This window comes from Prionailurus viverrinus, chromosome B1, assembly GCF_022837055.1.
Source record: "Prionailurus viverrinus isolate Anna chromosome B1, UM_Priviv_1.0, whole genome shotgun sequence".
NCBI classification, from domain to species: domain Eukaryota; kingdom Metazoa; phylum Chordata; class Mammalia; order Carnivora; family Felidae; genus Prionailurus; species Prionailurus viverrinus.
Window position 1 is genome coordinate 143,995,052 of NC_062564.1, and position 22,550 is coordinate 144,017,601.

The window sequence follows — 22,550 nt, forward strand, 5'->3', positions numbered from 1 at the left end:
AACAGGTCTCACAGAAATGCAAGGAACAGGAGCCACTGGTGGGGTGGCCCTTCCCCGGCAGACCTCTCTAGACCTTAGTCCTGAAATCTCTGAAGCAGGGGTCTTTGTGTTTGCTCTTCAGTTCCCTGTGTGAACAAGGCTCTGGTCCGCCCTTGCCTCCCCTGGTCTGCTTCCTGATTCTCCTCCTGCTACTATCCTAATGTCCCCTTCCACTCTGTGGGTCTTTCTTCTACCTCTCAGTTCCTGCCTCCTTGTTGTTTCCCTTTATCACTTTGACTTACAGCTTAAACTGGTGGTTCTCAAACTTTGCACAACAGAATCACCCAGGCAGCTTTAAAAATGCTCGGTGCTAGGTTACACCCTATACCAATTCAATTAGAACTCTAGGGGTGGGACCCGGGCATTGGTTTGTTTTTTATTAACTTCCTATATAAATCCCAACGTGCAGCCAAGTTTGACAAGGAGCAGCTTTAAGCCATTTTGGATCAGGGGTGCAGATTTACAAACGTTTGGTTCATATTCTAAATCGGAATCACCCAGACTTATCTGTTCTAGCTGATAAACCCACATTTGGAACCGGGGGAAAGGATGCCACCATAACTTCTGAGTGAGCTCAGAACTCAGACTTCATATCCTTCATAAAGGCTCAGACGGATATTTGAGTGCCATTCTTTAATAGTTGGGCATGGAGTGGTGACTCCCGCTTGGAATACGTTTGTTCAAAGTCAAGCCATGTTATCCCAGGAATGAAACCGGGTCTTTCATCATCAAACCTCCTTCGTTGGGAAGCGGTACGGCATTCCTTTGCATGCGGCTAGCGTTCAGCGCATAGCCAGTGAGCATATGTAATCCACTGAATAAAAATAGTGGCTATCATTATGGGCTACAGGAAAAAAAAAATGTCCCTTTTCTCATTACAGTAAGGGAGTCTTATTGTGCACTCTTAGGAAACCTAATAATGTGTTACATGAATTTTCCATGGGAAGGAACAACTGGTTAGGAAATCAAATACTATACTTCTAGACAGTGACATTCAAACCTAGGACTCCAGGGGAGCCAAAAACTGCTCTGAGTATGGTCCCAGCAGGATTGAAATACCTCCTCAAAGCATACTGAGCAAATTCCCATGATGCCAGGCCTCTTGGAAAAGTTTCTGGGGGTCGAAGGCCACTGCAGCTGCCTCCTTCTCCTCCTCTCCACCACTTGCTCAAGTGGAAAAAATGTTTCAAGGGTAAGTTACCACAGTTCTCAGTTATACTGGTTTCCCCTCTGGGGAAGCCTAACCCTGGGTCCCGAGACGGGATGCGGACTATACTGCAGCTTGGGGGTTTGTATTCACATCCAGCTATGTGCCAGCCCTTTGCTCAAATTAAGAACTGAAAAGGGCGAAAGAGCCAGAAGGACAAGTGAAGTCTTGGTGAGGGTCACTGGGCGTGGGATGGGCGTGGGGCCGCGACAAGAGGGGCATCACAAGTGCTGGGGGGGGAGGTGGGGGGGGGAGGTATCATATGGAAGACATGGAAAGCTTCCAAGACAGACGGCACAAGAGTGATACCGCCTGCCATCCTGGCCGCCACTATAGCTGCATGGTCTCCTGAGAGGGCGTGGGTGTAACACACCCCCTTCTTACACTTCCACAGAGGACTCAGCCGCAGAGCACAGCATGGAGCCCTTTTTCACATCTTGAGAGGCAAATCTTGGGACTTGCACACACATCTTTCTCATCTGGCTTCTGTGTCCAGGTAAGGTGGAGGAAGGCACCTGTGTTGTGCACAGAGGCAAGCACCTGGAGTTCCAAGAACAGTTTTGCAACGGTCTCTAAAAAGATCATTGCGCCTGGGTGGCGCAGTCGGTTAAGCGTCCGACTTCAGCCAGGTCACGATCTCGCGCTCCGTGAGTTCGAGCCCTGCGTCAGGCTCTGGGCTGATGGCTCAGAGCCTGGAGCCTGTTTCCGATTCTGTGTCTCCCTCTCTCTCTGCCCCTCCCCCGTTCATGCTCTGTCTCTCTCTGTCCCAAAAATAAATAAACGTTGAAAAAAAAAAAAAATTAAAAAAAAAAAAAGATCATTGCTCCTTTTCTAATTGTCCTCAACTCCTCCTGCCTGCCCACTTGCGAGTTATCTTTTAACATCCTAATTTTCCCAAAGGCCACATGCTGTGCCGCCTAGAGAACATTACATTTTCAAATTGTTCAGCCTGTGCCACGTGTGCTTATATAACCTAAGCATTTAATTCAGTGGAACAAAGATGCACGGGCAGATGAAAGTCACTTCCTAGAAAGCCCAGTCTGCAGCCTGAGGGCCCTTTCCTGTAGTTCAGCCTCCCGCCAGTGAGCCACAACTGCTGACTTGTTTTAGAATCAGAACTCTTTTTACGTAAGTTCTTTAGGAAAGATGGTCTTTAAAAAAAAAAAAAAATCCCATTCTGAACTTGCGCCTCGTTGACACTGTCCTTTAAAATTAAATTTCCTTCTAGCAAAACAGTTATAATCGGAATCTTTAAAATTCATAGATTCTCATTTGCACGAATAAATCAAGTCAGTGCATTAAATAGAAAAATCGGGGCGCCTGGATGGCTCAGTTGGTTGAGTGTCCGACTTCAACTCAGGTCATGATCTCCGGTTCATGAATTCGAGCCCCACGTCAGGGTCACTGCTGTCAGCGTGGAGCCCACTTCAGATCCTCTGTCTCCCTCTCTTTCTCTGCCTCCTCTCCCACGTTTGCCCTCTCCCCCACCACCTCAAAAATAATTAAACATTAAAAAAAATAGATCAAAACAGAATGCAGTCAGGTAAACTTTCATGAGCTGGAACTGTATAATATATACTGTACAAAATCATGGAATAATGATTGGACATTTTATTACAGTGAAGCATTTTCAAATATACTGTCTTATTTTACCCTTCTAGCAACTGAGTAGGGAAGACATTATTATTGTTCTCCATTTTAAGAAGCAACTTAATCTCAGAGAGATTGATTTGTGCCCATGATACCATGGGAGATTGGAATCCAAGTGATAGGGACTCCCCTTTGTCATGCACCTGAGAGTATGCTGGCATACTCTGGTTGAGAGATTGTCAATTTATAAGGACAAAACAGAGGTTTTTTACATTCTAGAAAAGTTCAACCCATCCTTCAAACTTTGTTGCTTTGAAAATAGGGACTTCTGTACTTTTTAAAGCTCTTAATAAATTCTTTCCTTAAACTACCTTTAAAAAGTTAAAAAGAGACATCAGATGGTTAATCAGAGTAAGTTGCTTTAAGAATATAGACGCTTTTTGGGGCGCCTGGGTGGCGCAGTCGGTTAAGCGTCCGACTTCAGCCAGGTCACGATCTCGCAGTCCGAGAGTTGGAGCCCCGCGTCAGGCTCTGGGCTGATGGCTCAGAGCCTGGAGCCTGTTTCCGATTCTGTGTCTCCCTCTCTCTCTGCCCCTCCCCCGTTCATGCTCTGTCTCTCTCTGTCACAAAAATAAATAAACGTTGAAAAAAAAATTAAAAAAAAAAAGAATATAGACGCTTTTTAAGGGAACAGACTCAGGCAGGTAGTAGGGAGGGGAGGGGAGATAGCAAAATAGTGTGAAGGAAGAAGGGAATGGAGAGTGATCATATCCCAAGAAATTATTTTCTTTTGTAAATAATAACCATGAGTTGAAAAAGGAACTTGTTTGCGAAATCCTTTTCTTTTTTTAAATTTTATTTATTTATTTTTTTTTCAACGTTTATTTATTTTTGGGACAGAGAGATACAGAGCATGAACGGGCGAGGGGCAGAGAGAGAGGGAGACACAGAATCGGAAACAGGCTCCAGGCTCCGAGCCATCAGCCCAGAGCCCGACGCGGGGCTCGAACTCACGGACCGCGAGATCGTGACCTGGCTGAAGTCGGACGCCCAACCGACTGCGCCACCCAGGCGCCCCTTAAATTAATAGTTAATAGAGCTCATTTTTTTGGTATCCTTTAAGACTCTTGGAGCATCTGGGTGGCTCAGTTGGTTGAGTGCCCAACACTTGATTTTGGCTCAGGTCACAGTCCCAGATCCTAGGGTCATGGGATTGAGCCCCACATTGGGCTCCACACTGAGCATGGAGCCTGCTTAAGATTCTCTCTCTCTCTCGGGGTGCCTGGGTGGCGCAGTCGGTTAAGCGTCCGACTTTAGCCAGGTCACGATCTCGCGGTCCGTGAGTTAGAGCCCCATGTCGGGCTCTGGGCTGATGGCTCAGAGCCTGGAGCCTGTTTCCGATTCTGTGTCTCCCTCTCTCTGCCCCTCCTCTGTTCATGCTCTGTCTCTCTCTGTCCCAAAAATAAATAAACGTTGAAAAAAAAATTAAAAAAAAAAAAAGATTCTCTCTCTCTCTTTTCTTTCACTTTCCCTCTGCCCCTCTCCCCCGTCACGTGCATTCTCTCTCTGAAATAAATAATAATAATGATAATAATAAAACAAAAAGGCCTTAAAATGCATTCTGTTCATTACCAGATACTTCTTTTGAGATCACTGACTTGCAAATCCTATATGAGCTATATCTCACAACTCAATCTAGACACGAAAAAGAATTCTGTGTCACAGAAATCTGACACAGAGGTAGCAAGTGTGTGAGCCACCCATCCCATTCCATTCCAATAATGTCATCTCACCCGTTTATAAAAAGAACTATTCTGCTAACCCTCAGATATGTGGGATGGGTTTGGGGGACGGGGGGAGTGTGGGCCTGAGGGCTGCGGTGAACTTAATTCCATCCCCATTTTTGTTAGATGGAGGAAGCAACTCTATTTTTTTTAAATGTTTATTTGTGTGAGAGAGAGAGAGACAGAGTGTGAGCAGGGGAGGGGCAGGGAGAGAGGGAGACACAGAATCTGAAGCAGGCTCCAGGCTCCAAGCTGTCAGCAGAGAGCTTGACGCCGGGCTCGAACTCACAAACGGTGAAATCATGACCTGAGCCAAAGTCAGAGGCTCAACCGACTAAGCCACCCAGGTGCCCCGAGGGAGGAAGCAACTCTAAAGCAACAAATGGTTTTACTTCCAGAGGCTGATGAAGAACCTGGGTACACAAAGCAGTGACGTGAGGCCCCATGACCTGTGTTCTCAGAGACCAAGCTTCTCACTTAGGCTACTAGCATTTGGCCTTGGGCAAGTCACTACACATCTTTGGATGCAGTTGTGTCATTTCTTCCTCTAGGCAGAGCCATGGACCGAAAGTAACAAAACCTAGATTCTCACTTTGGCCCTACTACACCAGGCAGTTCACATATTCTAGGCAGATGCTTATGTTTTTCTGCTAATTCAACCCCCCTTTCTCCTTTGTCCCTCTTTTTCAGTAAAATGTGATCGACTCCTACTTCTCACATATACACATATAGTCAGTCAAAACAACAACAAAAACAACAACAACAAAACATTCCCTTCCAACACCATCAATTCATAGAATCATGAATGGGGAGGGAAAATGCTTATTCAAATTTCCAGAAATGCTGGGAAGGTTTGGGAGTAAGATTTCATTCTGAAAAGGGGCTCACTTTTCCCCACCCTTCCCTTACTGTTCTGAATCAGGCATACTGCCTCCTATGCGCAGAAGGAGATGGTCCTCTTATTAACTGGGACCTCCAATCACATGCTATGTTCTAGAGATTAGAGTAGACTTCTCACAAGAGGTAATTTACGTAACAAATATGCATTATATTTCCAGGAGAGTTCATGCTTTAATCACCATGCTATGTACCGCATACACATATTTCTCATTTAAACCTCACAACCTTCAGATAGATTAAATGACTTGCCCAGGGTCACAGAGCTAGTACCTAATGCCATCAGACTTCATATCCAGGCAGCCTCAAACCTTCATCATCATCTCATGCATCCTCTCAGAAAGAATGAGTCTGACTTTCATGTGGCTACCCTCAGGAATGTTAAACCTGAAGATCTTTTCCTTTGTTTCCACTTTAACAGTTAACTTGGCTCTAAGACTTGTATTTTACATATATCTGTCAAATAAAGTCTCTATTGATTTGAAAGAGGGTTTGGAGTATTGACTCTTACTTGTGTACATGTCTGCTTTCCTAATTTAAATGCTCTGCATTCCACAAAGGTTTTCCTTCTTCAGTTTTCCTTCAGCTAAGATGTTTGTTTTCCTTTTGGAAGGTCTTTTCTTGGGCTGCCTTCTTACTTTATCATTTTTTTTCCCATTTATCCATCACTAGCTGTAGACCTTCCCTCTTTATATACCCAGCACCCAATACATTCTCTGCCCCTGCAGCAAGCACACTGCCCCTTCACTCCCTGTTCCTGGAGGACTGACTCTGCCTTCTTCATGGGTCAGCAGATCTTGTAAGGTCTTTGACTCACAACTCACTCGAGACTGCATTTCTCTTGTCACTGTAGCCTTTAAAGAAGGTGTTTCTACGTTTGATTGTTTCTGCTCACTGGGTAAGACACCCTCAAAATGTATATAAACACCACTTCTCTGCTCAACATTCTTGGCATTTTTATGATGGATGTGAGCTGTTGCCCTCAACTACCCAAACCTAACTTGAATGGAAAAAGAGGCAGGTACAGTTAGAGCTGCTGATATGTAAATTTTCACTACACAAATGATTTCTCTATAAAACAGAGCCTCCAGTTATGTTTCCAGGAAGTCCCCTCAAACTTTTTTAAACGTACAGAGATCACTCAGGAAAAGAAGGAAATTTAATAAATGATATACGCAAGTCACTCTATCATGAATGAATAGAAGGAAATGAAATCTCAGGACATGACAGGTGCTAGAAAGGCAAGACTTCTCAAGAAAATGACAGCGCTACTCAATACAAAGTCAGATTGATCCAGAGCAAAGGGGTTTGCATTTACCCAGTTCTCTGAAAGGTCACGGAGGAATGTCCATCCATGTCTACCAAAGCATGTTTATAATCTCCATCTCTAAGTATGTGTGAGAAGTAAAGACAGCCTCCTTTTCCTTAAACTCTGAGAGTTCAACTATAAAAATCGACACATAATAGATGAGATAAGACATATTCAAAAGACATCTGAGAGACGAAATGTTTCCCACACCAGAAGCAGGGAATGCAAGGACTCTCCAGTAACCTTATCGATCACATTAGCATATCTAAAGAAAGAATGTGTCAGTCAGAAAGGGGATTTGGTGTGGAGGCACAGGGAAGAAATGAGACTGGAGAGCAGGGCTTAGGCAGCATGACTCCCTGCCGTCCAGAGGGGAAAGGGTCCCCACTCACCAGTGAGAGCATCTGGGCCACCTGGCAGAGGAGTCCCTAGTGGAAGCTGGGCCATCTGGCCATCAGAGCAGATGTCAGCACTTGCTGGGGTCCCAGAGCCTGTACCTTCACCCTGACAGAGATCACCGTGCAACCATCTCACCTCACCATGGTCAGACTTCTTAGTTTTCCTGTCAAATAAAGTACTGGCTCTTGGACCACTTGGGAAACTTGTTCCACTTAGAGTCATCTTTTGCAAAATGAGTTAATACATTAACATTGTGGTATACATCCTTCAATTTCTCGTGAGTTTGGATAACATAAATTAACATTCCTAAATTTCACGACCTCCTGGGCACTGTCATGACCAGTTCTGTACCTGTAAGGCTGGTGACCAGCCCCTTAATGATAGTAAATTCACCAAGGGAATAAAGGAGGTGGGGGGGAGGGGAGGAGCGGTAAGGAGGGCTTCTTGATAACCAGGCAATCAGCATATTTGGCAACATGGCAATTCTCTTCCATTTTGCCACATGCCCCTCTAACCCAACCCAGAATAATAACGATCAAATATTGCATACCTACTATGTACTTATTACTCTATTCATTAAGTCCACATAATGTGCTTTTGTGGCAAGAATTTCTATTTCTATTTTATAAATGAAAAAATTGAGGATTAGAGAGGCCCAAGGTCATGCAGCTTGCAAATGACAAGGCCAGATTTCAGTCCTGAGACTGGTTCCTGTTCTGCTAGAACACATAATTCAAATCTCATGGCATCATCCACTGGAAGGCAGAACAGGAGGCCAGCATGACTACTTTTCATAGCAAAAAACAGAGCAGCATTCTCCAGAAGTTAACCTATCCCTAGAGTCCCATCAAAACAAATCAAGCCTATGGATTCCGCTATTGGTCCTAAACAGATAGAATGCCAGGGTTCTAAAGTTGGGCTTTGGGTTTCAATGCCAAAGCGAGTTCAAAACCTTCAACACTCTTCTGAACACATGGAACAGGTCTCATGGTTCTGAGTCTTCCTATGCATCCGTTTGAGAAATCAGCCATCATGTTTGGGATGACCGCTTTTGCTTTACTCAAATCATGACCTGTAAGGAATTAGCCTACGCCTACAGTTAGCCAATAATAATGTAAAGAGCAGCAGCATCTGTTGCAACCATGTTATTACCATGAGTGTGGAGAGTATTTCATTTCACCTTTCCAATCACCCTATAAAGTAGATTTTTTAATCTCCACTTAAAGATGTGGAAACTGAATCTTCAATGAGGTTAACTAAGTTACCCAAGGTCACACAGCTGGATGACAGCCCTGGGAATTTGAACCTGGGCCTGATCTAACTCGGTGCTTTGAGCCACTCTACATCCCTGGCCACCAGAGAAGCAATGGCTACTTAGATGGTCCTGAAGAGAAACCAAACACAGCCCAGCACTGAAGACTAACATAGTGAGACCACACCCAGGGCTGTGTTTTTGTGGTTGGGAGTTGCTGCTCTGTTCCCCTATGCAAGGGCTCACTCAGTAAAGTTTGGAAAATGAATGAATGTAGGAGTGAATGGTCCCATAAGAGGGTCTCTTATGAGTGATGAAAAGATTAGGTAACTTTTCACATCCTGAAAACAGTGTAGCATGATGAATGACTCCTAGAGTTCCAGCCAACTTGAACATTCTCAAATATCATAACATATAGTTGCCATATGAGGCAGCCAAAACCTGATTAGTGAAGAAATATCCAAATAAGCAAAACGTGCAGGCATAGGGCTTAATAGGACAAGGTAATGACTCGCAAGTGGTGCGGTAAAGCAGAACCAGGGGCATTTGGAGTCTCTTCTGGTTCTTCCACTTATCAGCTCTGCTGCCTTCAGTAATTTAGGTAACCTCTTGCCTGTAAGTGGGGCTAGTGATGGCTATCTCACCAGATTCTTAGGAGGTTAAATGAGCTAACGTACATAAAACACCGGAGTAGCGCTTGGTTTGTAACAGTGCTAAAAATTTTTTTTAACCCCTATCCCTTTTTATAAATACTTCCCTCCACCAAGATGCTGGCTTCCCAGGAGTGGGAAACATCTCATTTTAAGGCATTATAACCAATCACAACCCATACCTTTTCCAAGAAAAGAGCCACCACAATTGCAAAGAGGAAAACAAGACAACACAAACAAAAGAAGGAATTTGCTTGTTTTGATGACTGCCATGGTATAGGTGAGGCTAGTGGAATGGCACCTAAAGCTCCAAGCTAACTGCTTTCTCTAGTTCCACAATGAGACAAGGCTTCATAGCGCTCTGACCACCTCGGGGATTAGAGTCACCTTTCATTACACCTAGAAATTTGGGAAGTACTGTGAGGCAGAGCTCTACCAAGCCAATACCTGCTGGGAAAGCCAGTGTTTGAAAAGAAAGTAGTATCTGAAATGTCTTTACTCAACTTCCTCCTCACATGCCACAAGATGGGCATGGAAAAAACCAGGGCGGGTGCGGGGGCAGTAAAGGGGGTGGAGGCAGGGAGGCATAAGGATCCACACAGGGAGGTTTAAAAAACAAGGTAGTGAACCCAGCTCTTCCAGGGAGGTGGGTCAGGGTGGGGGCACCGGCTCAGCCTACCTGCGTACCAGCAGCCTGAGGGTCTTGTAGGATCCTTTCACCAGGGAAACGGCCTCCCTCCTGGAGCTGCTCAACACAACCTCGTTGATGTGCACCACCTCGTCCCCAGCCCGCAGCTTGGAGCTCACCGAGTCAGCTTTGCCCCCTTCTTCGATCTGCTCAGAGAGAAGGAGAGAGCCATAGGTAAGCTGCCCCAGGCCCTGCTGGACTTCTGCAGAGCAGACAGACCGGTTATGACCACGCCCCACTGGTAGCCAACCCGAGGGTATGGGGGGGAGAAGGTAGGGATTGCCTCCTGTTTTCCACACCTTCTAGCACCCAGCACCCTGCCTGCCCACAGAGGGCGCTCAGAAACATTAGCCAAAGGGGTGAAACTAGTTTCCATCCAAAAGCAGCCATCCCATTCCGCTCTTGATCCCCACCCCTTTCCAGCTTCAACTCCCGAAGTCCACTCAAAACAACTGTTTTGTTCCTTTACAAGTTGAGTTCTTCTTATCTCATTTTTTAATCTAAAATTATAATTCAGTGGATAAGTAAGCTGTGGTATACCCAGACAATGGAGTGTTACTTAGCACTAAAAAGAAATGAGCTGTCAAGCCATGGAAAAACATGGAGGAAACTTAAATGCATATTACTGAGCAAAAGAAGCCAATCTGAAAGGCTACATACTGCATAATTCCAACTACATGACCTTCCAGAAGGGAAAAACTATGGGAACAGTAGAAAGATCAGTGGTTGCCCAGATTAGGGGGAAGGGAGGGATGAGTAAGTTTAAGGCAATGAAACTACTCTGTGTGAGAGTAGACAGGTTGATAACATGACATTATACCATAGATGTGTAACACCAAGATTGAACCCTAGTGTAAGCTCTAGACTTTGGGGGATAACGATGAGTCAGTATAGTTTCACCGACTAACGAATGTACCACCCTGGCAGGGGATGTTGATAATGGGGGATGCTATCCAAGGGAGGGGGAACAGGAGGTATATGGGAACTTTACTCCACTCAATTTTGCTGTGAACCAAAAACTGCTGTAATAAATGAAATCTATAAAAATGTTATAATTTATTCAACAAAGGGATTCAACACTGGCTTTATGCAAGAAATTGTTCTAGGTGCTAAGGGTGTAACAGTGGACAAAACAGAAACCCTTGCTCTTCTGGTGGTTAGGGTAGAAGTGGGGAGCCAAACCCTAAACATAAAAAACAAGTAACTGATGTAGTATATTAGAAGTTGATGATGTCTTTTGGAAACTAACAGAGCAAAATAATTGCTCGGTCCAGTCATCAGACGCCAATGGATGCTTGTGGAATGTCCATAATGATGAAAGAGATTTAAAAAAGGAAAAAATAAAAGAAAACCAAAAACATAAACAAAACCTGACCCATATTTTATCTCTTTTCAATAATTACTCACTAGAATTGCCCACATTTTCATAAACCTTCAATCGGTCTTAATATATATAAAATGGACCAAATTCCTATACTGAATTTGTAAGTATGGCCCTTGCTGGCCTTTGTTTTTAATTATTAATATATGCTAAAACCGATGCTTTAACTAACTTAAAATGATATTCGTGAGTTTACTCTTAAATCACATGTTCATTAATTTATTAGAAAGGATGAAAATAAGAAAGCACATAAGAGGAAAAGGGACAGTGAGTCTTCCCCCTGCTCCCTCCATGTTACTCTCTAAAGGTAACCACTGTTTACAGTTTAGTTTATAAATTTCATTTCTTTTTCTTTTTTCTACAAAAATAATATCACACTACCCATACCTCCTCCATCATCTTTTGGCACTTAACAGAGAGGCATTAAAGTGAGGTGGTTAAGAGTTTGAAGAGTCAAACAGAGACCTTGAGTAAGGGGAAGTCACTTACTCTAAGCTTCAGATTGATCATCTGCGAAATGAGAGACAAGAATAATACCCATCCCAGAAAGCTGCCGTGAGGACTAATGAGATAAGCCACATGAATGGGTTAACACAGACCCTGGCCTATGGTAAGATTTAAAAAGTGGTAGCTATTGTTTTCATAATTCATATAGCATGAAGATCTTTCCATTCATAAAATATTCTACTGTAACATCATGGTGTGAATGTGACCCAGTGTATGTAGCCATCCCCTCTTGATCATTTCCTCCCGCCTTTCTCCCTTTCGCATCCTACTAAACTTCCCTGTCAACCTTCTGTAAGTGTGCTTTTTTCCAAGCACATTGGGCATACTCTAAACACAAGGTTACACCAGCAGTTCGGCGTAGCAGTTCAGTTTTGCTTCTTGGAAATCCAACTTAGATCGCTCTCCACACCTGTAGCACCCTTGAGCCACCTATGAAAACTGCATTATGCCATTGTGGTTAAGAGCTGGTGCACTGGAACCAGAGAGCGTGGTTCTATCCCTGGCTGTGCGACTTTGAGCAGCTTATTTAACTTTATTGTACCCCAGTTTCCTCCTTCGTACGAAAATCATGCTCTTCGCAGAGGCTGTCATGAGGAGTAAGTGAGTTCCTCATTTACTGATAAAGCAAGTAAAGTGCTTAAGCCCGGCACACAGCATGTATTCACCGAAGGTTACCTCTAATTTCTACCCATCCTTTGAGGTCATGTTCAAATCCTGTCTCCTTAAAGCTTTTCCAGATCTCTCATCCATACCACCCAATTCCCTTACCCTTGCAATCTGTCCTTTAAGAAGTAACTCCGTTTCCCCCCATTTTTAGAGAATCAAATGAGTAAAGTAATGCACAAACTGTGAAGTGGCATCTAAATAGTTTATTATGTTTACACCACTTTCGCATACTGCTTGTCGTTTTCACGCCCTGTCTTCCTGATTGCAGAGCCCTGTCTACCTGTGCCTGTTCCCTGCCCACAGCCCCAGCTCAACCCCCGCTGGAGCTGTGAACTCTTTGAAGGTGGGAACCGTGGTTCCACCTTCACTTGTGCCTCCTTTACCTCCCCAGAGCCTGGCACATAGGACCCCTCCAGAAATACTGGTTCACCTTTACCTCCCCAGAGCCTGGCTCGTAGGACCCCTCCAGAAATATCGATTCATCCAGCAGGTACCTACTGAGCATCTACTGAGTGCCAGGTATGGAGCTAAAGGCTGTGGGTACAATGATGAGCACCACAGACACAGTCCTGCTCAAGTTATGGTTTGTGGAGCCAAATCCTCCCTGTATTATTTGCCAGCATTTTCAATAAAATGAGAATGAAACAAGGCGGAGGAAATGATTGATTTCTTACAAGAAAGGATGTCAAGGAAGCCCATTTGTATATTTTACATTATATCCATCTTGTGACTGATTTATGTGAAAGCAAACAGGAGGGATAAGGTCATAAAGAGTTTCCCTGTCATTCACTGCTCTCACCGACTATATTTATGACCCTCTGTATTTACAGAGAACTTCTCATAATCTCTTCACTTGGCGCAGAACTTTGAGGTTTAAAATGCTCACTTTTTAAAAGTCAATCAATATAATTATTTATAAGATTGAGAAAAAGTGGAGGTTGGGATGACTTTTTGAAATGGTATTTATTTATCAAACCTAAGTTGGGCACTTTGATTCTCTTATACTTTGTCAAATTTCTCCATACTCTTTCTTTGTGATTCATGCTATCTTGGGGCTTTAATTATTACCAGGGATGACTTCAATATCATAATGACATAATACTAATTATTATTAATGTAATGACAATGATATTAATCTTTTACATAAGTCCCTATCCTGTGTTTTCAGTTTCTCTTTTCCTCTTCCCTCTTTTCCCCCCAACTATCCCTCCTTCATTACAAAACTTCTCTTCAACCCAGACAGAATCTCTGTCCTCTAAATGATTTCTACCTGTCTTAAAACAATCCACAATCCTAACCTTTGCTGGGGGGATTTCTGATTATGACCTTCTTCTAGGTTTTAAACTCCTTGAGATCAGAAACTTAGTGAACATATTCATTCACAAATATTTTGTGAGCAGCTCTCTTGTGTCAGACACTGTTCTAGGACTGGAGAAACATCGATGAAGGAAACAGTATTCTCTCCTTTGCTGAGTTTACATTCTAGTATATTTTTAATTTATTGCATACCTTTGTATGAAACAACACGCACATGCACTGAGGTAGGTCAGAGAGCCTGCTGGGAGGAAAACACGGCTGGATTCTTTGTGTTCTTAGGGTGCTGAAATTTACCCATGTAAAGAACTCCCTCCGGGAGGTCAGGCAATTTCTGGGGAATCAGGGGAGCCCTGGGAGGTTTGCTCTGTGCTAGGATACATCCAGGGGCTCTACTCCAAAAGGTAGAGATCCAGTAGGACCACGTGAGGCCTTGAATTGAGCCAGTGGGCACAAAGTGTAGCCCCCTGGTCTAACTTGTTTCAGCTGACCAGATTAAGGGCCGCTCTCCTGTTGTGAACACTCAGGACGCCCATATTCCCCTCTCCTCCTTTGCTGCTACGGGCCCTTTCGCCGACTTTCTTTTTGGTACCATCACTGTCTGTGGATATTCTGTTTGTTGACCACTCAGGTAATTGAGTGGTTGCCAAGAAAGGTGAAACTATTGACTAAAACCAGGCTGTGAATTGCCTTAATCTATATTGTTGTCTCCATTTACTATCAGGAATGATAAATTGAGATACTGAGGTTCTTTGGCTGATGCACCGGCAATGATATAATTGATTTCAATGTTCTGAGGCTAACTAAATGCATAAATCTTAAGTTGATGTCAATTATTCACACAGTTTATCTAAAATAACTATTATGACTTTAGAAAAACATTTACAATAGGTTTAACAATAATTTTCCTGAACTATTCATCAAAGAGGATTATACTTCTTCTAACTCCAAGCCCTGCTGATACTGTCTGTCAACAAGACCGAGTGAAAAATGAAGCTTATTATTTTAAACCTTTGGACCAATACTTGAGCAGCTAAAAAGGTCACTGGCATTGTTTGTCCAATTTCACCTGCCGAGAACTTACTTATTCCAAGAATGTGATTGTCAACAGGTTAAATGACTTCAGATAATACACCATGTACAGCTGGTGGGAAATCCCTAGGCTAACAAAGTAGGGAGAAGGTGAGCATACCCCTGAAAAATTAGCATACCGTTTTCTTTCTCAAATCCTAAATGTGTCCACATCGACAGGATTAAGTTGATTTTTCTTGGACGACCATGTGAGGGATTGGCTTTTGAATTATTTATAATCTTTCACGTTGCTGTAAATTTAGCACCTGAAATAGTGCCTGCACATAATGATGATTGATAAACATTTGTTAAACAAAGGTGAAGGGGCTGGCTTTAGAGAAAAAAATACAGGACTGAACGATATGTAATATGATAGAAATATATTCAAAACACAGGTATGGGCAGAAATGCAGGAGTTCAGTGTGCCAGAGTCAGTAGCTGGATCGCCTTCTCTCTCCCTTAACCCCTCTAGCCCAGGCTAAATGAAGAAAAGGGACACTGTCAATTTGCTGGTGTTAATTTTTTAAAATGTTTGTTTATTTTTGAGAGGGAGAGAAAGAGAGAGAGAGGGAATGCGAGACAGAGAGAGAGAGTGCAAGCAGGGCAGGGGCAGAGAGAGAGGGAGACAAAGAATCCGAAGCAGGCTCCAGGCTCTGAGCTGTCAGCACGGAGTCTGATGCAGGGCTCAAACTCACAAAACAGTGAGATCATGACCTGAGCTGAAGTCGAACGCTTAACCGACTGAGCCACCCAGGTGCCCCAGGACACTGCCATTATGGATTGGTCCTGTGTTCTGCTCCTGGGTTTGTGCCCTCCAAACCCAAATGCCCCATCTCTCCGCTTCCCCAGCCCTATTTTCCATCTTATGTCATTGGTTTCAGCTTTACCATAATTATAAGCACGCCTTTGGCAGTGACCTAGTGACCCTGTTACAATTTCGATTAGATCAGGTCACACCCCTCTTTCTTGCATGACTCTACTCATCACACTCAGAGTAGAAATCAAAGTCCTCCCTATCTGTGCACCAAGGACCCTGTTGGATTTGGCCCCCTTACCTTTCTACTTCCTACCGCCCTCCTCCTTGCTTGCTCAACACCAGCACCCACCTCCTCACCTCCTGGCAGCATGTGGAGTTTGCCAGGAACACGCCCATCTCAGCCCTTGTACCTGCTGTGCCCCCCAGGTAATCATTTGCTTTTCTTCCTCACCTACTCTAAGCCTTTACACAAATTCAACTTCTGGGGGAGGCTCTTCCTGACCACTCCTCTAAATTTCAGCCTCCCCTAATATTGCTTATCTCCCTTCCTGTCCTTATTTTTTTCTTTAGCTTTTAGAAACTCACTATAGGTTTCAGTTATGCTTCTTGTTTATTGTCCATCTCCTCACTTAGAATGTCAGCTTCCTAAGGGCAGGGATTTGGGTCTGTCTTGTCCACTGCTGTATTCCCAGTGCACATAATAGCATGAGGCACATAGACGTGCTAGTATTTGTTGAGTGCCTTCTGTGTTCCAGTAACTATCGCATCATCTTAAAAGTCACAACGACTCAGTAAAATATTTATCTCCCTTTTATAATTTCTTTTTTCCTTTTGAGAGTGAGAGTTGTGTATGAGCAGAGGAGGGGCAGAGGGAGAGGGAGAGAGAGAGACTCTTAGGCAGGCTCCACACCCAGCCCAGCGCAGAGCTCAAGAAGTGATGTGGGACTCAATCTCACAACCGCGAGATCATGACCTGAGCTGAAATCAAGAGCCAGACGCTTAACTGACGGAGCCACCCAGGCACCCCAAAATCTCCTTTTTCTATGAATGCCAAAACTAGGGCTCACAGGAGCCAGATGATTTGTTCAAGTTTTCAAAGTCAAAAAAAACAACAGAGCTGGGACTGGAATTCAAGATTTTGACTTCAGGGCCCTCAGTCTCCAGACTGCTGCCTCTGAGGATCCCCAGATGTTTGTCCCTAAACTAACACTTCTTTACTTGTCTGCTAAACACTTCAAGTGCCTGAGAAATCTGACATCCTGTACTTCTGTGTTCTGACCCTTCTCTTTCAGAGATGCTAAGAACTCTGAAACTATTACGGGAACTCTGCAGTCAACAGAGTGCAGCTTACCCATGAGAAAAAGTTGGTGTGCACCACTGCTGGGGCAGGAAGATGGCCTTGCCACATAAAACTGGACATGTAAGGAGGTCCATGTACGTGCATTTCTGTCTGGTGTTGTAACTAAAATTGAGCCCGTCCTATACAAGTCTACCACAACTGAATGAAGTTCACCTGCATTTTAATGTCTAAATTCTTGAATGATTTTTTTTTTCCTTTCCTGACTGCTTTCATTCCAGGATGACAAGGTAGAAGTAAGGGAGGAAAGGATAATTGAATAATTCACAGTCAACGCAAGGTGACGTACAATTTGTTTGCTGTTTTGTGCAGTTGCTGTTTTGAAGAGAAATATGTTCTCTGTAAGTACAAAAACTGTACTAAAGCAATAAGCAAAATAAAGAAAGAAAAATATAAGTAGATTAAAAAATATATTGGGACACCTGTGGGGCTCAGTTGGTTAAGCGTCCAACTCTTGATTTCAGCAGGTCATGATGTTATGGTTTTGTTGGTGAGTTTGAGCCCCATATCGGGCTCCGTGCTGACAGCACGGAGCCTGCTTGGGATTCTCTCTCTCTGCCTCCCTCCTGCTCCCTTGTATGTGTGTGCGTGTGTGCATACTCCTCTCTCAAAATAAATAAATGAGCTTAAATATATACATATGAAGAATCTCTAAAGCAAAGCTTTTGAGTGTTGCTTTTTATTTACCAGGGATTATCATTACTCACAGCTTGGTTTTAAACTATATGTAAAGTGGGAATAATGAAATAAAGTCAAATCAATCAAAGTTCCTCCCTGGAACTTTATCTGGCTCTCAGGTCCTATGAAATTAGTAAGCGTTCTTTGGAACCCAGGACTAGATTTCAACTGCTGAACTTTAAACAAAACAGAGAAACCTTCCCATGATTGTACCGAGTGGCATGAGGGTACAGATGTGAGTCCCCTCCATTCTCTCCACCTGCTTCTCATCTAATCCCAAATAATTAGGTATATACTGTTGGAAATTCCTTTTTGGATTACAGAATTGTGTATGCATTAGTAGAAGAAAGAACCCTAGGTTAGGACTCAGGAATCCCGTGCTCTGATCCTGATTCTGGCCCTTTTTATCTGTAGGGCCCCAGATGAGTCTATTATTTATAAAATATGTGTGACATTGTTTGCTGTGCATTTACGATAAGACAGTGCCTTAGAAATGGAAGTATGTATTTCTTATACTTAAAATGACCAACAGGGAAAATCTCACAGTTTTACTTGAAATTGGAATTCACATATAACACTTACTATTAAAATTATATAATCACTTTCTTTTGTTACCTTCTAAATAGGAAGTATGTTATTTCCCATGCAAGGTTCATTCAGCCCTGAGCTGGAGGCAGGGCAGTGTGGTGTATAAAGACTGAGCGTTCTACAGCCAGAACAACATGGGTAGGAGTCTCACTCCCAGGACTGGGTGATCTCTGGCAAAATACATGCCATCTCAGAGCATCCGTTTCTTCAGCCTAAGTATGAGAACAAGAAGACTCACCACACAGAGTTAGTATGAAGAACTAACATGTTAGCATGAACTAACACATGGAAGTCTCCATACACATAGCAAGGGCTCCATACAAGTGAATTGCAGGGGTTTGTAGTTTAATTAATAAGTTTAATTCTTTTCTGACTGTTCCCACCACAAGAATCATGTGTTAGCAACTGCAGAGACCAAGGGGAAGACACTTACTGAGAGGAAGAGAGAGGTTATTTTCTTAAAGTCAAAGAATAAGAGTTAGTTAACTTGAATTATATATGAAACAGAAGACAGCCTTTCCTTTGGAGGGAAGTTTCCAGGGCAGGAAGTTTCCCAGTGACACCCTATGGACCATCCAAATGAGCTGCAGCCCCAGAAAGCCAAGACATGCCCATAATTCTTGATTTACTGCCCACTGAGTGGAGGAAACCAATCTCAAAGTAGGATAAAAGTCAGGCTTCAGCAAAGGCACCTCAGCCACTCAACTTTCTTCATTGCCTGCAGAAAGTTTTCCAGACTTCATTTCCCCCAACACAGATGATTCCATAAGTTTGGTGGTAATTAAGAAGTTAAGTTATAGGGGTGCCTGAGTGGTGACTCTGTTGGCTAAGCATCCAACTTCAGCTCAGGTCATGATCTCACAGTTTGTGGCTTTGAGCCCCGCATCAGGCTTTGTACTGATAGCTCAGAGCCTGGAGTCTGCTTCAGATTCTGTGTCTCCCTCTCTCTCTGCCCCTCCCCCACTGGCATTCTGTCTCTCTCTCTCTCTCAAAAATAAATAAACATTAAAAATAAATGAATAAAAATAAAAAAGTTGTCAGTGTTTATTTCCACGTGTTGATAGATGTTCTGCCTCATCTTACAAAAGATTTGAGAAAACTCCTTGTAAATACAAAAGAATAAAGAAAATAGCTGAAGGAATCTAAGCAAAAAGAAAAAAATAAAATAAAATAAAAGCCGAGATTAAGATGAACCTTGAGAAATACATCACATACATGAGAATTCTCATTATCTGGGTATTCATTATTCAGGTCTCCACAGTTACAGGGTTTCAGAGGGAGACAAAGTCTTCATAATTTATAAATATTCACTAGTGAAGAGACACTAAGGCCTCACTCAAGTAGTTAAGCACTAGCCCCTGTCTCCTGCTACTATATCAATGTCTTTGGCAGTCTGATTGCATGTGAGGTTGCAAATCATCAATACAACAAGCAAATAAAATGCAAATCAATTGCATAGTTAACCAGAATATCTTTCAAAAGAGGCAGGATGTAAAATAAAATGCAAATATAGTTAACTTGACTATCTTCCTAATGAGGCAGAGTATAAAGGTTAAAACATTGCACGATCTTAAAATTTTGTGAGAAAATTAGGACCAAAAAGGTCAACATAATTAATTCTTCATTCTGAGGATTAGCACATGATTGCAGTTGTAACTTAATTTTTTTAAAAAGGTTGAATAAACTTATTTCCATAGTTTGTTTTATTTTAAAACTACATATAATCTGAAAAAAAATTAAAAAAAATTTTTTTCAATTTTATTTTTGAGAGACAACATGAACGAGGGAGGGGCAGAGAGAGAGAGGGAGGCACAGAATCTGAAGCAGGCTCCAGGCTCTGAGCTGTCAGCACAGAGCCTGATGTGGGGCTCGAATTCACGAACTGTGTGAGATCATGACCTGAGCCGAAGCAGCTGATCATACTGCTTAACCGACTGAGCCACGCAGGCTCCCCCTATATATAATCTAATACAATTGTTTATAGATAATAAAAGCCACCTGGAATATAGGATAGTGTCATTTTTGGCTCTCGGCCTCTTGGTAGCAAAAACAAAATGGAAACATAGTTAGAAAAGTTATAGGTTATTAATATAAAAACAGGAAATCATTGTGGAGCATTGGGGATGACAGTACTGAAATCTCCTACTGGAGAAGACTTAAGACCCTTAGTGGCTAGTAAGAGGTCTAAGAAAGTAGAGACCAGTCTTTCTAAACTACTTTGTGTTTGGCTTAACAGAGTCATAGGCTAAATGGCTAATGAAAACAGTGATGGTCATTAATGTTGTTCAACAAGTGTTCCTGGGTCTCTACCTTGGCTGCAGTTGAAGTTGCTTCTCTTTCTCTGTGTGCTAGGCTGGGACTCTTGTAGTTGAATGGAGCCATGTAACTATTTCTGATCAATGTGTTTTGAGCAGAAGAAACATGTGTCACCTCCAGGCAGAAGCCCTCTAACATTTCCTTTCCCTTTGGCATAATGACTGGCAATGTTTGAGACAGTGACTGCTCTGCCAGCAAGGGTCCCTGAGTAACTGAAATGAGCTGCCACCCTGAAGACACACCATGAGTTTATAGAATGAGTAAGAAATAAACCTCTGGTTTAAGCCACCAAGATTTGGGAGCTGTTTGTTACTGCAGCATAATCTAGTCTCTACTGACTGATACAAAGATCATCTTGCCAGTGATAGAAAATATAAAATGAAACAAAGTTGTATGGAGACAAGTTGCATATGATGCTCAGATCCCTAAATAAAGATCCCACCTAGAAACAATGACATTCTCGATAATTTGGGCAAGATAGGTCCAGGAACAAGCCTGGATCTCTGATGTGTACTCTAGCTTATTTTTCTCCCTTTATTTTGTGGTACATCTTGCCCAGATGTATGCAGACCTGAGAGTCCCTACTTTTCGTATATATAGTGAATAATTTTAATGTATATTAAGCTTTAGAAATGGGAATATTTTTATTGAAGTGAGATAAACTGAAAGATTATCATTAACAACTGGGGGAAAAATTACTAATCATAAAAGGAATAGATGGACAACTGGGGGAAAAATTACTAATCATAAAAGGAATATAGAAGCAGGGATAAAAGAAAGACGGCCTGTTTGGGGAGAAACTACAGCTAATAAAATAAGAATGGCTGCAAAGAATGGACACTAGAAAAAGTGGGGAACCCTGAAAGCAAGAGAGTGGGGGAACAACACACATGAAGAAGAGTGTACAATAATTCCAAGAGACCAGGACCCGAGCAGAGAGGTGCTGAGGCTTGAATCCAGGAGCAGATCTCAGGTCGGGGATGGAAAAAGTAAAGTGAGAGTTCACTCATTTTGGAATTGAGCAGTGAACCCGGGACTAGAACCCTAGGCAGGAGGGTTTCCCACACGGTAAGGGAACTGAGGGCAGTGAGTTTTGGCCAGGCCCAGGGGAGCCAGTATCCTGTGGATTAAGGCTAGGAAACGGAGCCAAGCCTGGAAAAGATAGAGTTCTAGGCTTTCAAAGAGTTTTATTATTTATACTTCCTTAGTTTCATCCAAGAGGTTCTGGGTCAGTATTCAGTGAGGTTTCTTCACATACCTCAGTCAAGTCCTTTTTGCACTATATGTAGCTGCCTGTTAGGGAACCAGAGAGGGTGGATTGAGGCATTGCAGCAACTTCTTGGCTGCTCTTCCTGACAGTTGTCTAGTCCCTGCCCTGCCACAGGATCCACTGTTGTTCCTCTACAGGCCACCAAAGAGGTCTAACTGTTGCAAGTCTGACTGTAGCACTTCTAGGTATAAAACCCTACAGTGGCTCCACATTTTTCATAGGATGATCCAAATTCCTGAGCTCAGCATCAAAGCTCTTCCTGGTTTCTGTCTGCCTCTCCTGCCTCATTTTTCCTACTCTCTCACCTTTGGCTGTAGCAAACCTGTGTACGGCTTTTGGGTAACCCATATTCTAGATGCCTCCAGTACTTTCCACCTGCAGCTGTCTCCTCTCCAACCCTCAGCTCCCCCATATCCCTCAAAGTCAACTTCCAAGACATAGTTCAGTGATCACCTTCTCCAGGGAGCCATCCCTGAACCCCTGAAACCAGTCACATGCCTTTCCTATGCTTTTCCATATACAACATCTCAGCACTACTCCACTGAAAGGTAATTGTCTGTTTACTTGACTGTGTCCCCCACTAGACTGTTACACCCGAAAGACCAGACACAACTTCCTTGCTTTGGTATCTTTTGCACCTAACGCAGTGCCTACTCTTAGCAGATATTCAGTCTGTGTTTGAAGAGTAAGTGTAAATGATGTAACGCCGAGGTTGCGAGGGTTCAGTGTTCGAATGAGATGAGAACTTACTCGCCCCACCCCTAGCCCATCCCACCATTCCCTTATTTGATGGGGACAGATAATTTGCCATTCCTGAGGTGTTCATGGTC

At 43.1% G+C, this 22,550-nt stretch overlaps 1 protein-coding gene across 1 annotated transcript in view; it reads right to left on the reverse strand.

Annotated features, from left to right (window-relative positions):
• Positions 1-10,163, reverse strand: part of SHROOM3 (shroom family member 3) — a 212,427-nt gene extending 202,264 nt beyond the window's left edge. The window contains exons 1-2 of the mRNA XM_047857602.1: positions 10,115-10,163; positions 9,807-10,017 (exon numbers count right to left, since the gene is read on the reverse strand). Coding sequence (XP_047713558.1) covers positions 9,807-10,017; positions 10,115-10,163 — 260 coding nt within the window. The remainder of the gene's footprint in view (positions 1-9,806; positions 10,018-10,114) is intronic.
• Between the last annotated feature and the right edge of the window lie 12,387 nt (positions 10,164-22,550).